Raw genomic sequence first — 15,481 nt, forward strand, 5'->3', positions numbered from 1 at the left:
AACAATGCTGCCATGAACATAGGTGTGCATATGTCTATTCGAGTGCCGACTCTTATTTCTCTAGGATATATTCCTAGGAGTGGGATTGCTGGATCAAATGGTATGTCTATTTCTAGCTTTCTGAGGAAGCACCATATCATTTTCCAAAATGGTTGTATCAGCTCTATGCTATTTTATTATATATAATCTGTCTGTGTTATAAACCCAACAATGAAATATTATAGTTATTGTTTTATATAATGTTATGTCTTTTAAAGACACTAAGAGAAAAAATATATAGTTTTTTTAATCAGTTACTTATTTAAGCACTTCCAGTACTTTTCATTTCCTCCTATGGATTTGAGTTATCATCTAGTGTTATTTCCCTGAATCAGGTGGCTTCATTCTATTCCCATTTCTCTTTGCTGTCATATGCATTACGTCTTTAAATGTTACAAGTCCAACAATGCAATTTTATAATTTTTTTGCATTTAAAAAATTAGTAATAGAAGAAAGGATAAAACTATATAATAATACTATATTCTATAATTACCTTTACTGGTGCTCTTTGTTTTTTTTGGATTTTAATTACCATCTGGTGTTGTTTCCTTTCATCTTGGAGAACTTCTTTGATCATTTCTTGTAAGTTCTTTAGCAACAAATTATTTCATTTGTTATCTTGGAATGTCTTAATTTCTTCATTTCTGAAGGATAGCTTTGATGGATATAGAATTCTTGGTTGACATTCTTTTACTTTCAGTACTTTGAATATATCCTCCCACTGCCTTCTGGACTCCATTATTTCTGATGAAATGTCAGCTGTCAGTCTTACTGTGTGCCCCTCATATGTGAGTAATTTTTCTCTTGCTGCTTTCAAGATTTCCTTTTTGTCTTTTAAGAGTTCTGCTGTTGGACTTGTGTGTGGCTTGGGGAATGTCTTCAGTGTTTGGGGATATTCTGTCAGGGACTGGTAGCTCACAATTACCTTTCTGAAGAGGGTTTCTTTTGAGCAGGTGCAGCCTTGTGCATCAACACAGTCTTCCAGACCACCATAGATATGTGTGATCTTACCAAGGTTTTCTTGGCTGTATCTTTCTGTGGATGTCCCTGTTAAATTTCTAGCTGATTAACTGTTTTGTTTGCCTTTACTAGTATTGTGGGGATATTAGCCTTCCCTGATTATTAGTCACAGGGATTTTTTTTTTTTTTTTACAGTGCCATTGGTAGAGATTTTTCCATTCTCTGCTCTAAATATAAGCCCCCTCAGACTGTTTCCTGTCCTGAAAACCTGCTCCACTCTGGGATGAACAGCCTGTCCCACCCTGTGGTACAACTTCTACAACATGGAGCTGGGGTGGGGAGGAAATTGGAGCTTCTAGCCTTCATGATGTGCTCTACCCACCCACCCACCCTGAATATAACTTCAGCAACAAGGATCTTAGTGCAGGGGAATGGAAACAGCCCTTACCTTAAATGCCAAAGCCTCCCAATGTTTTTGCTGAGATTCAGTAGATTTTCTTGAATATATGCTTTTTAATTTTTTGTATGCTCTATGATCAGTTTCTAGAAACTTTAAATGATTGTTTTTGACAAACTTGTCCAGGTTTATTGATATTCTTTTGGGGAGAAGATCTGCTAATCTCCTTACACATCCATTCCAGAAAATAAATAAAATTTAATAACAAAATATTTAATGATAAATTTGAATTTTAAAATGTTGGAATATTTTCTTGGGGTTATTTCTATTCCCATCTTCAAGTATTTACTGGTTGAAATGATCAAAACATGTTTTCCTGTTTTAATTATTTCATATAGAAAACTTAGTCTTTTAACTGCCAATGAGAACTCTTGTTGCCACTTTACAAATGTGGGAAATGAGTCTGCAGCTTCGATTATAGGTTGGATCACAATCCACTGGTTTTAGTTCTTTAAATTTGGACTTGGACCATGTTATATGTCTAGATTCAAATGTGAAGATGGATACTGTGTGCATATATATATACGTAGCTCCAAAACATTATGATCTATGTAAAGGTACAGCATTGACACTGTACAGGCCTTAGGAAAACTGAATGACATTTAACTTTCTCAGGTATAATGTCATACTCCAGTATTAACTACATGATGTACAGTGGAAGAATGTTTTTTCTCCCATGTATAATGTGTTATGTCTTCCTTGTTAGCAATATTTATCTTTATGGTCAAGTCTGAGTAGCTCTGGTAAAAGCCATAAGGCTTCTCATCTGCATTGTCACTGCTGGAGCTTTGACACAGGTCCTATCAGATTCTGTCCTTGCTCATCTCCACTGAATTATTTTTGATTGGCCAGAACCTTTATATAAAGAGGGTGTAGGAAATCCTTTCTTCTTTTTTGCATCTCCTATATTTCCTGGCTTTGAACCAGAACATTCTAGGTTTTCTTCAGCGTTGGTGTTGGGTCTTACCAAATGTGCTTTACTCCTCAAAACTATACACAATGATATAAAGATACTTTTGGCCAATGTTTAATACCTGATTTAAAAAAAAAAACCCTTCATATACTATTCTAATTGGAATCTAGAGATTTGTTTCTAAACAAATGTTATACTTGGGGGATATTTGTTAACTGTTGGTACTTTGAGATCCTATTTAGTGACTTCTTCAATAAAAGAAAAGTATAGCAAAGAAATACATCAAGAAGAAAAGTAGTCATCAGGGAAAATGGAAGTCTTGGTAGTGAGTAGAAAATAAAAGATTGTGGAAATATAACACTACTGACCATTTGTATATACACACCCTTGTTATCCTTTAGCAGACCTTATCTTTTCATCACAACTACCCTCCACAGCTCTGAATCAAGCCACCACCATTTGACTTGATTTCCTGGGGGGAAAAAACTCAATAACTGTGGATTGGAGCCATTACAAATTCCTGGACTCTGACCTTAGTCTTCTGCTATCTTTGTTTTAATTCCACTTCCCCTCAAAGGCGTCTTTAATACTAGTCAAGCCCTCAGCCTGCTGCAACCCTCCTCTGCCTCTCACCAAGTTAAGAAGATCTTACTAGTTTTTACTCCATCCGGGATATCATGGCCATCAGGGAAGAACTTCCTCTTTTGATACCTACAAACCTTGTGCTTTGTTCTCTTGCCCTGGCCCCTCCTCCTTTTCAAGATGGCCCTGCTCTAATTGGATTTCAGCTCTTAGAGATCTTGTTCCCTCAAGACAGTTCTCTTCTTCTCTTTAATAAATAAATATACTGAAGACTTTTTGCCTGCCCCTCTCTCTACCTGTTTACCTTGTACGTACTTTTCCATCTTACCAACTCATTGACTGTCCCAATTGTAGCCATGTTTCCGTGAGATTGTAGATACTCCTCTCAGCCATTTCAAATGCTGGTCATCTTCTTTGTATTCTTTTTAGTTAGCTACCCTCTCCCAGTCCTTCAAAACTTGACTTGAGCATCGTTTCTTCCGGGTGGCCATCAGTCACCATGCTTCTCCATTGAAAGCCTTCTGTCTGTTTCTGCAACACTCTGTGAACTCCTCCCTCAAATAATGTACCCTGGAGTGTGGTCACACAGGCTGACCTGCTTGCATCTGTTCATCCTCGTCCCACCTCCTACTAGAAGCTAGCTCTTTGTTGGTAGGGACTGTATCTTAATAGTATTTGTATTCATAGTTCCTGATACATAGTAGGTGCTCAATAACTACTTAGTTTGAATTTATAAATTTATGTATAGACTGACAGGCTTTTGTTGTGAACACCTTTTAGAAAAATTCCAAAGTAATAAAAAAGTAAGAATAAACTGAATGGAGATTGTAACTAAAGCTATTCAGATACTCTCATTTTCTTCCACAGACACAAGCTCGGATAATTTTGGATACAACCTGTTGACATTCATCATCTTGTACAACAATCTTATTCCTATTAGCCTGTTGGTGACTCTTGAGGTTGTGAAATACACGCAAGCCCTTTTTATAAACTGGGTGAGTGTTAAAGCAGAGTTTACAAGTTGAACTGCTGGGGAAATGACAATCACTATTTTCTAATATTATCTCAGAGCCTTAGTCATTTAATTAAGCTCATAGAAAAAGAAGAATATGGTTCACTTATGATTAAGTCCATCCAGAGGCTAAACTGGCCACACAGAACTAGCGTTGGATATGTGTTAGAATTAGGGCAAGGGGTCATCAATAGGGGAGTCTCCAATGACTTAGGGATTTCTCTAACTAGTTTAAGTGACTTGAAAGTGGTTGGGTAGTAAATCACCAGAAGTTGTCTTTTAAAGTTTAAAACAACTTGCAACAACAATAAAAAACAACAACAACAACAAAAAAAATAGTAAAAGTTTTAAAAGAGCAAAAAAAAATTTTGAAACACTTCATGAGGATGCAGAAGTTATTAGTAAACTTCTGTGACACTGAGGAAGACTTCAGGCTGGGGGTGAATTCATAGTGGTGACTAGCTCCTTAACGTCTCAGCTTCCAACTCTATGAAATGGGGAGGAAAATAGTACCTACTTGTTGCACTTCACTTGTTGTGAAGATTAAGGAAGACAGTGGAGGTAGAATGCCTAGCTGTTATGTCTGGTTGGGTGGTGATGAAATGACTGAAGCAACTGTTGAAACTTTGAGTCTAGTGCTGAAGAAAAGATCTCTTGGTGTGTTTGCTTTAGTGTTCATTATATTTCAGAATTCATTGTGATGGTAAACTTGAATTCCATTTTAAGGGTGGAGTTGAGATTTTCAGATAGAATTTATTTTATTAACTCTTGATATATAATTATTCCTTAGTTTTAATCCCCAAATTTTCTAAGCCAAAGGAGAGAGACTGTCATGGCTCTTAAGCAGAGGATTTCAGCAACCACTACTTGCAGATCAGTGCTTTCTTTTTTTTTTTTTTTTAACAATAATTTGAAGTTTTTATTTTTTTTTAATGAGCAGTAATGAAATAGTTTACATCTGTGTGTTGTCATACTTATAAAAGTTTTAAGGGAGAAATATGCAGTATAGTTATTTTTCTTAAGTCTTAACACATTAAATATATTTCTGTATTATGTTTTAAAATAAATTTGTTGTTGTTGAGAATATACACAGCAGAACAGACACCAATTCAGCAGTTTCCACATGTACAATTCAGTGACATTGATGACATGCTTCAAGTTATGCAACCATTCTCATCTTCTTTCTGAGTCATTCTTCCCCTGTTAATATAAACTCACTGCCTTCTACATTTCCTGTCTAATCTTTTCAGTTACTGTTGTCAGTTTGAGTCCATATAGATAGCGCAGTTGCATTTTTTGTTTGATCTTCACAATACTGGGAAAGAAGTATTAACTGAGCTTAAAGGTTTCCGTTAGTCTAGGTTATGAAAAATCATGAAACTAGGTCTTCCGTACATTAATACCATGTTTTCTCCTGTATCACAATGTTTTTCTACAGCAGTAGTCCCTGTTTCTTCACCCCTCAAAATGTAAAGTTAGCATTTATATCAAAATGCAGTGGTTTTGAACAGTGGCATACTGGTTAAGAGCTGCGGCCGCTAACCAAAAGGTCAGCAGTTCAAATCCATCAGGTGCTCTTTGGAAACCCTATGGGGCAGTTCTACTCTGTCCTATAGGGTCACTATGAGTTGGAATCGACTCGACGACAATGGGTTTGGTTTCTACTTTGGTTCTTAGTTTCTTTTCTGTGTTAATATAAATGAAGGGTAATGGTATTTATTTTCTGAAGTGTCCTTTTTCTCTCTCTCTCTCAGGACACAGATATGTATTACATAGAAAATGACACACCTGCAATGGCCAGGACATCAAACCTTAACGAAGAGCTTGGGCAGGTGAGAGCCTCTTCTGGAACTTTAATAACAGTGGCATGAGCTTGAGAGGTGACCAGTGTTAGATGACCTTGGACAGCTTTTGTATAATTCTCCAGAAATGTGGTTATTTCATCTCAAGAGCTATTTGTAGTATTTGAGAGTATTATTAAATGAAAATTTTGGCTTTCTTTTTTAGGCACAGATGTTTTATCACCTAGAAAATAACTGGAAGAACAGGGTAAAAAAAAATATAATAAATCATAATTTTGGACTCAAAATTGAGTGATGAAGAAAACAGTGCTTAGGATAATCAGATATCGGGTACCCCTATGCTCCCCAAAATGTTTAATTTGCTGAAGAATAGGGATTGATGACTGATGCTGGAGCAATCATATCAGGCATGGAATTGTGTGTTAAATATATAGCAAGAAACATTATTGCAAAAGGTATTTTGAAAAAGCATCTTTAAACTATGGGTTTCAGATACAAGAAAACTTCCTTGTTCTCAATTTCACTCAGATTAAATGATACTTGAAAAGATTTTTTCTACAATGATTGCTTCAGCTTGTGTTGGTCAAGAGTAAATGTGATAGTTCTCTGATCTTGGGCCGATTTTATAGACAAAGGAAAAATAGCTGACACAAACAGTTAAGTGCTCGACTGCTCACTAGAATGTTGGTGGTTCAAACTCACTCAATGGCTCCATAGGAGAAAGACCTGGCAATCTTCTCCCATAAAGATTACAGCCTAGGAAACCTTATGGGGCAGTACTACTCTGTCACGTGGGGTTGCTGTGAACTGTAAATGACTCGATGGCATTCAATACACACACAAGTAATATAACCGTCTAGAATGTAGACACAAAATTTTAAGGGAAAAATACTACTGTTATATTGAACCTCTAACCCAGTTAATTCACATGGATCCGAAATCAATCCAGGTGAAGTACCCAGAAGGGGCAAAAGAAATTAATGATTTATGAACAATTCTGATTTGAATAAAACGATTTAAAAACTAAATGGAAAAAAAAAAACAAGCCAAAATCCACATAAATGTGAGGAGGTTTGAACATGAGTATGCAGAACCTGGACAGCATGCACTCACCAGAGGACATAATCTAAAATGAGCTACTGCTGAGCTTTTCAGAAATCAGGCTGAGAAACTTCTGGTGGCTAACTTGAAAAGCACATGGATACATGAATTCTCTTGCATGTTGTGGATTTTGTCTCTGGAATATTCAGGGAACTAGAGAACATGCATATTTGGGCCTCACGGTGCTCTTTAAGCCTTTACCCCCAAATCCCCATTGCCTCTACCGAGTTGGGCTTTGCCATTATACCTTCATCTTACGTGGAATGTACTGCAGGAAATTACATCTCTTGAATGTACTGCAATCAGAGATTATAATTCTGTTTTCTACATCTTTATCATTTAAACCTCCCAACAACCTTATGAAGGTGCTATATCCTTACTTTATAGGTGCTATATCCTTAGTTTCTAGGTGAGGACATGGGCAACTTACCCAGGATACCTGGCTAGTGAATGACAGACTGGGGACTCCAATTGGTCTGTTCAGATCTGTTGTTCTTGTGCCTTCCTGCCTCATGTGGGAATGTTGTGGAGCACGGTCTTCCCCTCCCTTTCCTCAGTGTCCGCTCTATGAACACGCAGGTGAGATAGTATATACCAGCCTCAGGGTTAGGAAATGCCTCTAAGGAGGTAGGCTTCCTTCTTTTCCCTCAGGAAAAAAGTAAATTCTGCAGTTTTCTTTAATACTCTTTTTGTGTTTATTGCCAGAAAGTTAAGGCTCAAATTTGTGGATCAATTTTTGTAATAAAATAGAAACTTTTAATTCTGTTCCTTTGATATTCTTTTCCAAATCTATGTAGAGTTAATAGCAAGTTTTTCTTTTTTCTTGAATTGTGTACATTCATATAAAAAAACCAAACCAAACCCATTGCCGTCGAGTTGATTCTGACTCTTAATGACCCTATGGGACAGAGCAGAAGCGCCCCATATGGTTTCTAAGGAGTGGCTGGTGAATTCAAACTGCTGAACTTTTGGTTAGCAGCCGAGCTTTTAACCACTACACCACCAGGGCTCCGTATATCCATATCAGCACTCTTAAATTCTTAGTTTAACATAGTCTATTGTACTTAAAGGAAACATTCTGGCTTGGTGTGCAAAGCCTCCCCGGTGAGGCCTATGTCTCAGGCCTCCCTACTCTCCACCCCACGCTAGAGCCATGTAGAACTATGTATTGTACCCAGATTTCTTTCTGTCTCTGTCTTGCTCTTTTTTTTTTTTTTTTAATTGTGCTTTAGGTGAAAGTTTACAGAGCAAATTAGTTTCTCATTAAAAAATTAATACACAAATTAGTGACATTGGCTGCCAACCCCATAATGTGTCAACACTCTCCTCTTCTTTACCCCTGGTTCCCTGTTTCCATTCATCCAGTTTTCTTGTCCCTTCCTGCCTTCCCATCTTTGCTTTTGGGCTAGTGTGCCCATTTAGTTTTGCATACACGATTGAACTACAAAACACGTTTCTAAAGTGTGTTATTGTTTGCCCTATAGACCTGTCTAATCTTTGGCTAAAGGGTGAACCTCAGGAGTAACTTCACTAATGAGTTAAAAGGGTGTCCAGGGGCCATACTCTTGGGGTTTTTCCAGTCTCTGTAGACCACACGTCTGGTCTTTTTATTGTGATTTTGAGTTTTGTTCTACATTTTTCTCCAGCTCTGGCCGGGACCCTCTATTGTGATACCTGTTAAAGCAGTCAGTGGTGGTAGCCAGGCAGTATCTAGTTGTTCTGGGTTCAGTCTGCTGGAGGCTGTGGTAGTTGTGGTCTATTAGTCCTTGGGACTAATCTTTCCCTTGTGTCTTTGGTTTCCTTCATTCTCCTTTGCACCAGCCAGGATGGGACCAATAGATGTATCTTAGATGGCTGCTTACAGGCTTTTAAGACCCCAGATGCTACTCACCACGGTCAGATGTAGAACATTTTCTTCATAAACTATGTATGCCAGTTGAGCTAAATGTCCCCCAAGACCATGGTCCCCAGCCCTCAGACCTGTAACTTGGTCCTTCAGGAAGTTTGGATGTGTCTGTGAAGCATCTGCGACTTTGCCTTGGCCAAGTTGTGCTGACTTCCTCAGTGCTGTGTACTGTCTTACCGTTCACCAAAGTTACCACTTATCTACTATCTAGTGTTTTTTCCTCCTCACCTTTCCCTCCCCTCGTGACCATCAAAGATTGCTTGTTTCTGTGGGTAAACCTTTTCATGAGTTTTTATCATAGCTATCTCATACAGTATTTGTCCTTTTGTGATTGACTTATTTCACTCAGCATAATGCCCTCCAGATTATCCATGTTGTGAGATGTTTTTCAGATTCATCATTGTTCTTTATCGTTGCGTAGTATTCCACTGTGTGTATGTACTGTAGTTTATCCATTCATCCCTTGATGGGCAGTTAGATTGTTTCCATCTTTTTGCTATTGTGAATAATGCTGCAGTGAACATGGGTGTGCATATGTCTATTCGTGTGACAGCTCTTATTTCTCAGGAATATATTCCTAGGAGTAGAATTGCTGGATCTTATGGTATTTCTATTTCTGGCTTTTTAAGGAAGCACCATATCAGTTTTCAAAATGCTTGTACCATTCTGCGTTCCCACCAACAGTGCATAAGAGTTCCAATCTCCCTGCAGCCTCTCCGACATTTGTTATTTATTTATTTTATTGTGCCAGTAATGTCTGGGTGAGATGGTATTTCATTGTAGTTTTGTTTTTTTTTTTAAAGCAAAAAGAAAGTTTTATTCAGCATATATTCAAAAGGGCAGAAGTGGGAAGCGGACAAGCATGCTGCTAGAGCCATGTCTGCCCGAGTCCAAAGAATATTACAGAATAGGCAAGAATCGGAAAATGGACAAGCATGCTGCCATAGCCATGCCTGCCCGAGTCCAAAGAAGGTTACAGAATAGGCAAGAATGGGAAAACGGACAAGCATGCTGCCACAGCCATGTCTGCCCGAGTCCAAAGAATATTACAGAATAGGCAAGAATGGGAAAACAGACAAGCATGCTGCCACAGCCATGTCTGCCCGAGTCCAAAGAATATTACAGAATAGGTAAGAATGGGAAAATGGACAAGCATGCTGCCACAGCCATGTCTGTCTGAGTCCAAAGAATAGTTACAGAGCCATCAGTATATATCAACTTCACAAAATGAGTAGAATCATTGAAAGTGTCACTTTTTCACTGATTGGCTAGAAATTGTAATCTTACATTTTGAATCATCTTTCTTAACATTTATTGGTATGGGTTTCAGTACGAAAGTCAGGAGGGTCTTCATTGGTCCAACAAATTCTTATTCACTAAATGTTAATAGAAGAAGACAAAAGGTGAGAAGTTCTTTGGGTTAGGTTTTATTGCCCTTTTGTGAAAACTTCCTTAAGATAATTTCTGAGATTGTCCCATCTGTTGTCTTATCTCAGGGCCGAGTTGATGTGTCTTTGTGAGTCTGTGAGGGCTCAGCCTCAGCTGGGTCACAATTCTCCATGCTCAAGGAGAGGGAATAATAACTCTAATATTATTTCCTAAATCAGTCCCTCCTTTTGATCGGAGATTGGAGATAACACATCAATGATCAATACCTGGAATTAGTCAAGCTCCTAGATGGCGGCCATTGCAGGCTCTTTAAACTCACGGTGCTGATTTTCCACCGGATACCATCTGGTTCTTCACCAGGGTATTAAGTAAGAGTGATGTTCCCATCAATGGCATTGCTGGAGTGAGCAGACTCAAGGTACATCAACGTTTTAGCCTGAGGCCTTCTTTTGCCTCTTTGGTGTGTAAGACAATAGAGGATAAATCTTATTGTGGCTAATACTATCAGGATGTAGACTAAGAATATTACTATCCCTGGCAGTAGTGATCTAGCCCATGTACTTAATCCTGATGGTAACCAACAAAATAGATCTCGTGTTTGTAAGGGTGTGACAATGTGTAATCAAGTAGCTTGTTGTCCAATTCTATGTATATCTTGTCTACAGCACAGACTATACTTTCTTGGACTAATAAAAAAAATCTAAGGTTATTTTGTTATCTCATGTCACCTTGGCTTATGAGATCAGAGATCACTGTTGTGCTTCTATCTCATCTGTTATTTGTCCCATAGTGACTGACAAATTTTCTTAAAGATTTCTCCAATTCAGCTATACCACAAGTAGGAAATAAAGCTACCAACCATATCCTGAGTGTTGGACCAATGGGTTTTCTTCTGACTTTCATTTTACAATGTGTAACAATTTAACATTACCTTTCCAGTATTTACTAGCATTGTTACTATGAATACTTAAAGATAATCCTAAAGTTTCTGAAGTGCATTGTCCACGCATTCATCAGGAATCTAAACAAGAGATTGCCCACACAAATTCACTATCAGTTGGAAAGGAATCATCTAAATTAGAAACATATCTACACAGAAACATATATCCATAAGGAGCACACAAAGTTTGTCTAGAAGAAACAGAAAATATAGAAAAATTTACATGTGACAAGTTTTCATTAGAGAACTAATGATTAGCAAGATAATACAGGATGGACCTTTCCTGTAGGAGGTCTTCAGTTAGTCTGTTTAAGACATACTAAGTGTTTTTACCAAGGGCAAGCTGCCCCTCCTTGGTTTACCTGTTAACAGTCATGAGTCACTTTCTCAGAAGCAGAAATGGAACCAAAGACAAAACGGAGTCTGAGCCATGAGATCAATCTCCTCTGAAAATCTGGTTTCTTTAAGATACATAATTTTCTGCATCGTAAGAAGGTGACAGTTTGATTAGAAATATTAGACAGATATTTCATATGACATTGTCTTAAAAACTGCTTGAACTAATTGCTAATTTACCCTAAACATAACTCTATCCGATCTTTGAAGTGAGTTTCCTAAAACGGACTGAATTCTTCAAAAAAAACAAAAAACAACTCAATATCCAGAGCAAAACGGTCGTACTAGTTTATCTGGACCATTGTTTGATTCAGAGTATCTTCAGGAACCAGTTTTTTTTCTCAAAGCTCGAGATTCAAAAGGACACCCAAAGGCGATGTCCTGTGTGGGTTGCCTCAACCTCCATGAAAACCAGAAATCTGGACTCCAGGAGAATTACATACAACTCTCTCATCATTCTTTCCTTTGGATCATGATCTAGTTATAGAATCTTTTATCAGAAATGCTCAACAAATGGTAATTGGGCATCATCTGGTTTTTAAGATCCCAGGCACCATAAAGTAAACTAGGAAATAAAACAGAAACACTAACAATTATATTAGGCCAATTGTCTGAAATAACCAATGAAACCATGACCCTAAGTTTTTTGAACCAAGGAAACAAATCTCATGAGGTGTTTGTCTCTACATAAGCAGCATCAGTAACTGCTTTTCAGGTGCCTCAACAGCAACTACATTCTGCAAAACCTCAGACTGAGTATTAATATAAATAGAGCAACATTTATCTATTGAGGCACGAACTGTTTCTTAAGAAACTAACAGGAAATCTAATGCTATTATATTTTGTAAAATCATAGCTCAAATTTCAGACAGTTCTCTGGTTATGATATCTACAACTTGGCTAAGTTTCCAACAGGAACTTCTAATTCAAGAGTTACAATATCTAAACCCATTAGTTAGATAATTTAGGAGGAAGGAGAATGATTTCTTATATCCAGAAATTAGGACCTTAAAATATCAGCAATATTAAAAAAAAAACCCATAGTTTCCTTTAGTTTACTCAGTCTTATGTAGTTAATTTCTCTTCCATGTGATTCTGGATCAGCCGCAGTCTGCAAACTCGTCAGCTTCTGCCTAGGAGCTCTGGAAATTTTATTCAGTCTAGTCACAGTCTTTTTAGCAAGTCCAATATAGTCCGTCTTTTTGCTGAGATATTTTGGTCAAACTTTTTCAGCAAATCAGCAAAGTAAAAACTTGTCTGCAGGTGACAAAACTTAGTATGGCCATGATTAATTGATAAACATAATATTGTTAATAGTGAAAGACCTGATAGAAATTAATTATAAGCATAATGTAAAGGCCAAATAAAATCAGTTAAAAAAACTTTAGATAAAAATATTTCTAAATATAGCCATTAACCATATTCAAAGAGCTTCAAATATAATGCATAATAATTTTGAGACAAAATACCGTATAGTCAGGATATAATAAGAGTATACCAAGATTATCAAATCTGTAAATACCTGAATAGTAATAAAAAAAACTTTATAGGTAAATGATGTGAATTCTGTAATCAAACCATTGGCTTTGATAATGCCAGATTTAAAAAGATAAAGTTGCGACCAAGTTAGCAATAAAGAGATAATAATATAGGTCACTGTGAAACAATACTTAAGTTATTTAACCAAAGATCTTAAAGTAAAACCCTTAGCTTTCTTTTCTAAAAGCCAAGAGGCTTAGTATTCAGACTCAGGAATCTTATTCTAATGAAAGGCCAAACCTTTGTCTTCCAGGCAGATTGCACAAAGAATAAATTAACCCTTTAACTCAGAAATTAAAGAAAATTTTGTTATTTTAACTGCGAGAAACCCAATTCTTTGTTTTATATGCTACTTAACATTAAAACTCCTAAAAATCTCATAAATTAAACGATTAAACTTCAGTCAGACAGATGAAACTTGACCATATCAAATAAATTTCTTTTTCAATAAACCTCTTAAAGGTTGCCTTTGTTGTATATCTCTTACAGTGCAACCCTCTAAATGGCAAACACTCATTAGCAGACTTAAAAATATATATCTGTCTATCCTTTCTCTTGTGGCATAAAAAGCAAAAGTATATAAGCTTAAATTATGACAAGTATCTATTAATAACATCAATAAGTTACCCAAAATGTCAAAATTATTTTAAGCCTATATATCATAAAACATAACTGTTGTTGAAAGAAAAGTCTATTTAAACATTCTAAGATTTCATTCAAGTTTTACTACTTCTGGTATTTTTCCCAATCTAATTTTAGCCCTTAAAGATTTTATCAACTGGCTTTGGAAATCACAGTCTTTGCTCACTTGACCAATTCATTCACATAGACATAACCTTAAGTGTTTGGTACTGCTGGAAACATTTTTCCAGGCCACTTCAGGTGTGTCTCATTGTGATTTCTATTTTTTTTGACTTCTTAAAGTTCCCCTATAATAGAGAGAACTTGTTTACAGTTCTATGATTAGGATCTACCCAATTTCTGATAACTATAGCAAAGCAAGAATTTTTCTTATTTATTGTCTTGAAAGAGTCTCCACCTAGCTGGAAAGGGGTCTTTCAAAAGCGTCCCTGGAGCTACAGGACCTTGGAGACTGGGAGGTGGGGAGGCCTCATCGTGCCCCGCCCTCACTCTCTTGACTCCTGGAAGACATTTACATATGTTGAAATTGATGGAGGCATTTTGAAAGACAAAAGATAGCTAATTTCTTTCTTTTTTACTGTTCTGGAACTGCTACTTTAAGACAAGACTATCCTTTTTCCTTAAATAAAACACATTTCATATCTCGCTTAAGTTACTTAAAAAGGTTTCACTTTTAAGATTGACATAGTATAAAACATAAAGATCTTACCCTACTTTTCAAATAGACCAATTTATATCAAAGTTTCTCCAAGTAGCTATTAAAAATCTAAATCACAAGACAGACACAAGACGCTGTTTTTTCTGGATGAAGAAAGAACTGAGGTTCTATGACTAGCCTTACAAAAAAACAGCAATTCTTAGCCATAGCCACCAATCTAAGACAAACTTAGACACAATGCTCTAGACCAGAAGCAAGCTCTTAGAACAAAAGGAGACAGAAAGACCACATAAACTCACCAGATAATACCACACAAAACAAGGATATAAGGATCCTAGTTTCTAAAAGTGTATATAGCAATTTTTGGTAAGATCGACTCAATTCAATGGAAAAAACAGGTACAGAACTACCACTTCTCCCTTAAACTTCAGAACACAGGTCAGGAGCTGCCACCTCCCCCTGAGAATTTGGCAAAACAGAGCGCTATTTTCCAGGTTTTCTCTGAGCCACAAAAAGGTCCGAATTTTGCAGCTGATAGTGACTCACAGCTCTTTGAAAATAGAATTACCTCTTCAAATGCCCGAATCCAGGCCTTAACTGCAGTTCGCTGAAAGAGTTACTAAATGTCTCTCTTAACCAAACGATCAAGCAAAAATCTAAGAAAGATTCTACTTAATCAATTAAACGGTTTTTCAAACAAATATGCCAAACCAAACTTAAGAAAACATGAGAAAGAGAACAACAAAGAATAAGCAAAGGTTCATTTTCCGAGAGCACTCACCCCGTCAATGTCGAAGGGACACGGAGTGGGAACACGTGGGTCCAGAAGATAGGACGATTCTTTCCCGGCTTCTGCTGCGAAGTCCAGGTCTCTTCGAAGTTGACTGGATTCATAGCTTCAGATTCCTGCCGACTATGCCATTAACTGTTGTAGGGGAAAAACATCACAAAGTTAAGTAAAGCAAAAAGAAAGTTTTATTCAGCATGTATTCAAAAGGGCAGAAGTGGGAAGCGGACAAGCATGCTGCTAGAGCCATGTCTGCCTGAGTACAAAGAATATTACAGAATGGGCAAGAATGGGAAAACGGACAAGCATGCTGCCACAGCCATGTCTGTCCGAGACCAAAGACTGTTACAGAATAGGC

The 15,481-nt window shown here is 37.1% G+C and overlaps 1 protein-coding gene across 2 annotated transcripts in view; it reads left to right on the top strand.

The window, feature by feature from the left end:
- Positions 1 to 15,481, top strand: part of LOC101344421 (phospholipid-transporting ATPase IB) — a 685,896-nt gene that overhangs the window by 92,413 nt on the left and 578,002 nt on the right. For both annotated transcript variants that reach the window (XM_023740920.1, XM_004386566.1), the window contains exons 11-12: positions 3,819 to 3,946; positions 5,718 to 5,795. In XM_023740920.1, coding sequence (XP_023596688.1) covers positions 3,819 to 3,946; positions 5,718 to 5,795 — 206 coding nt within the window. The remainder of the gene's footprint in view (positions 1 to 3,818; positions 3,947 to 5,717; positions 5,796 to 15,481) is intronic.

The sequence above is a fragment of the Trichechus manatus genome, unplaced genomic scaffold (assembly GCF_000243295.1).
Source record: "Trichechus manatus latirostris isolate Lorelei unplaced genomic scaffold, TriManLat1.0 scaffold00168, whole genome shotgun sequence".
NCBI classification, from domain to species: domain Eukaryota; kingdom Metazoa; phylum Chordata; class Mammalia; order Sirenia; family Trichechidae; genus Trichechus; species Trichechus manatus.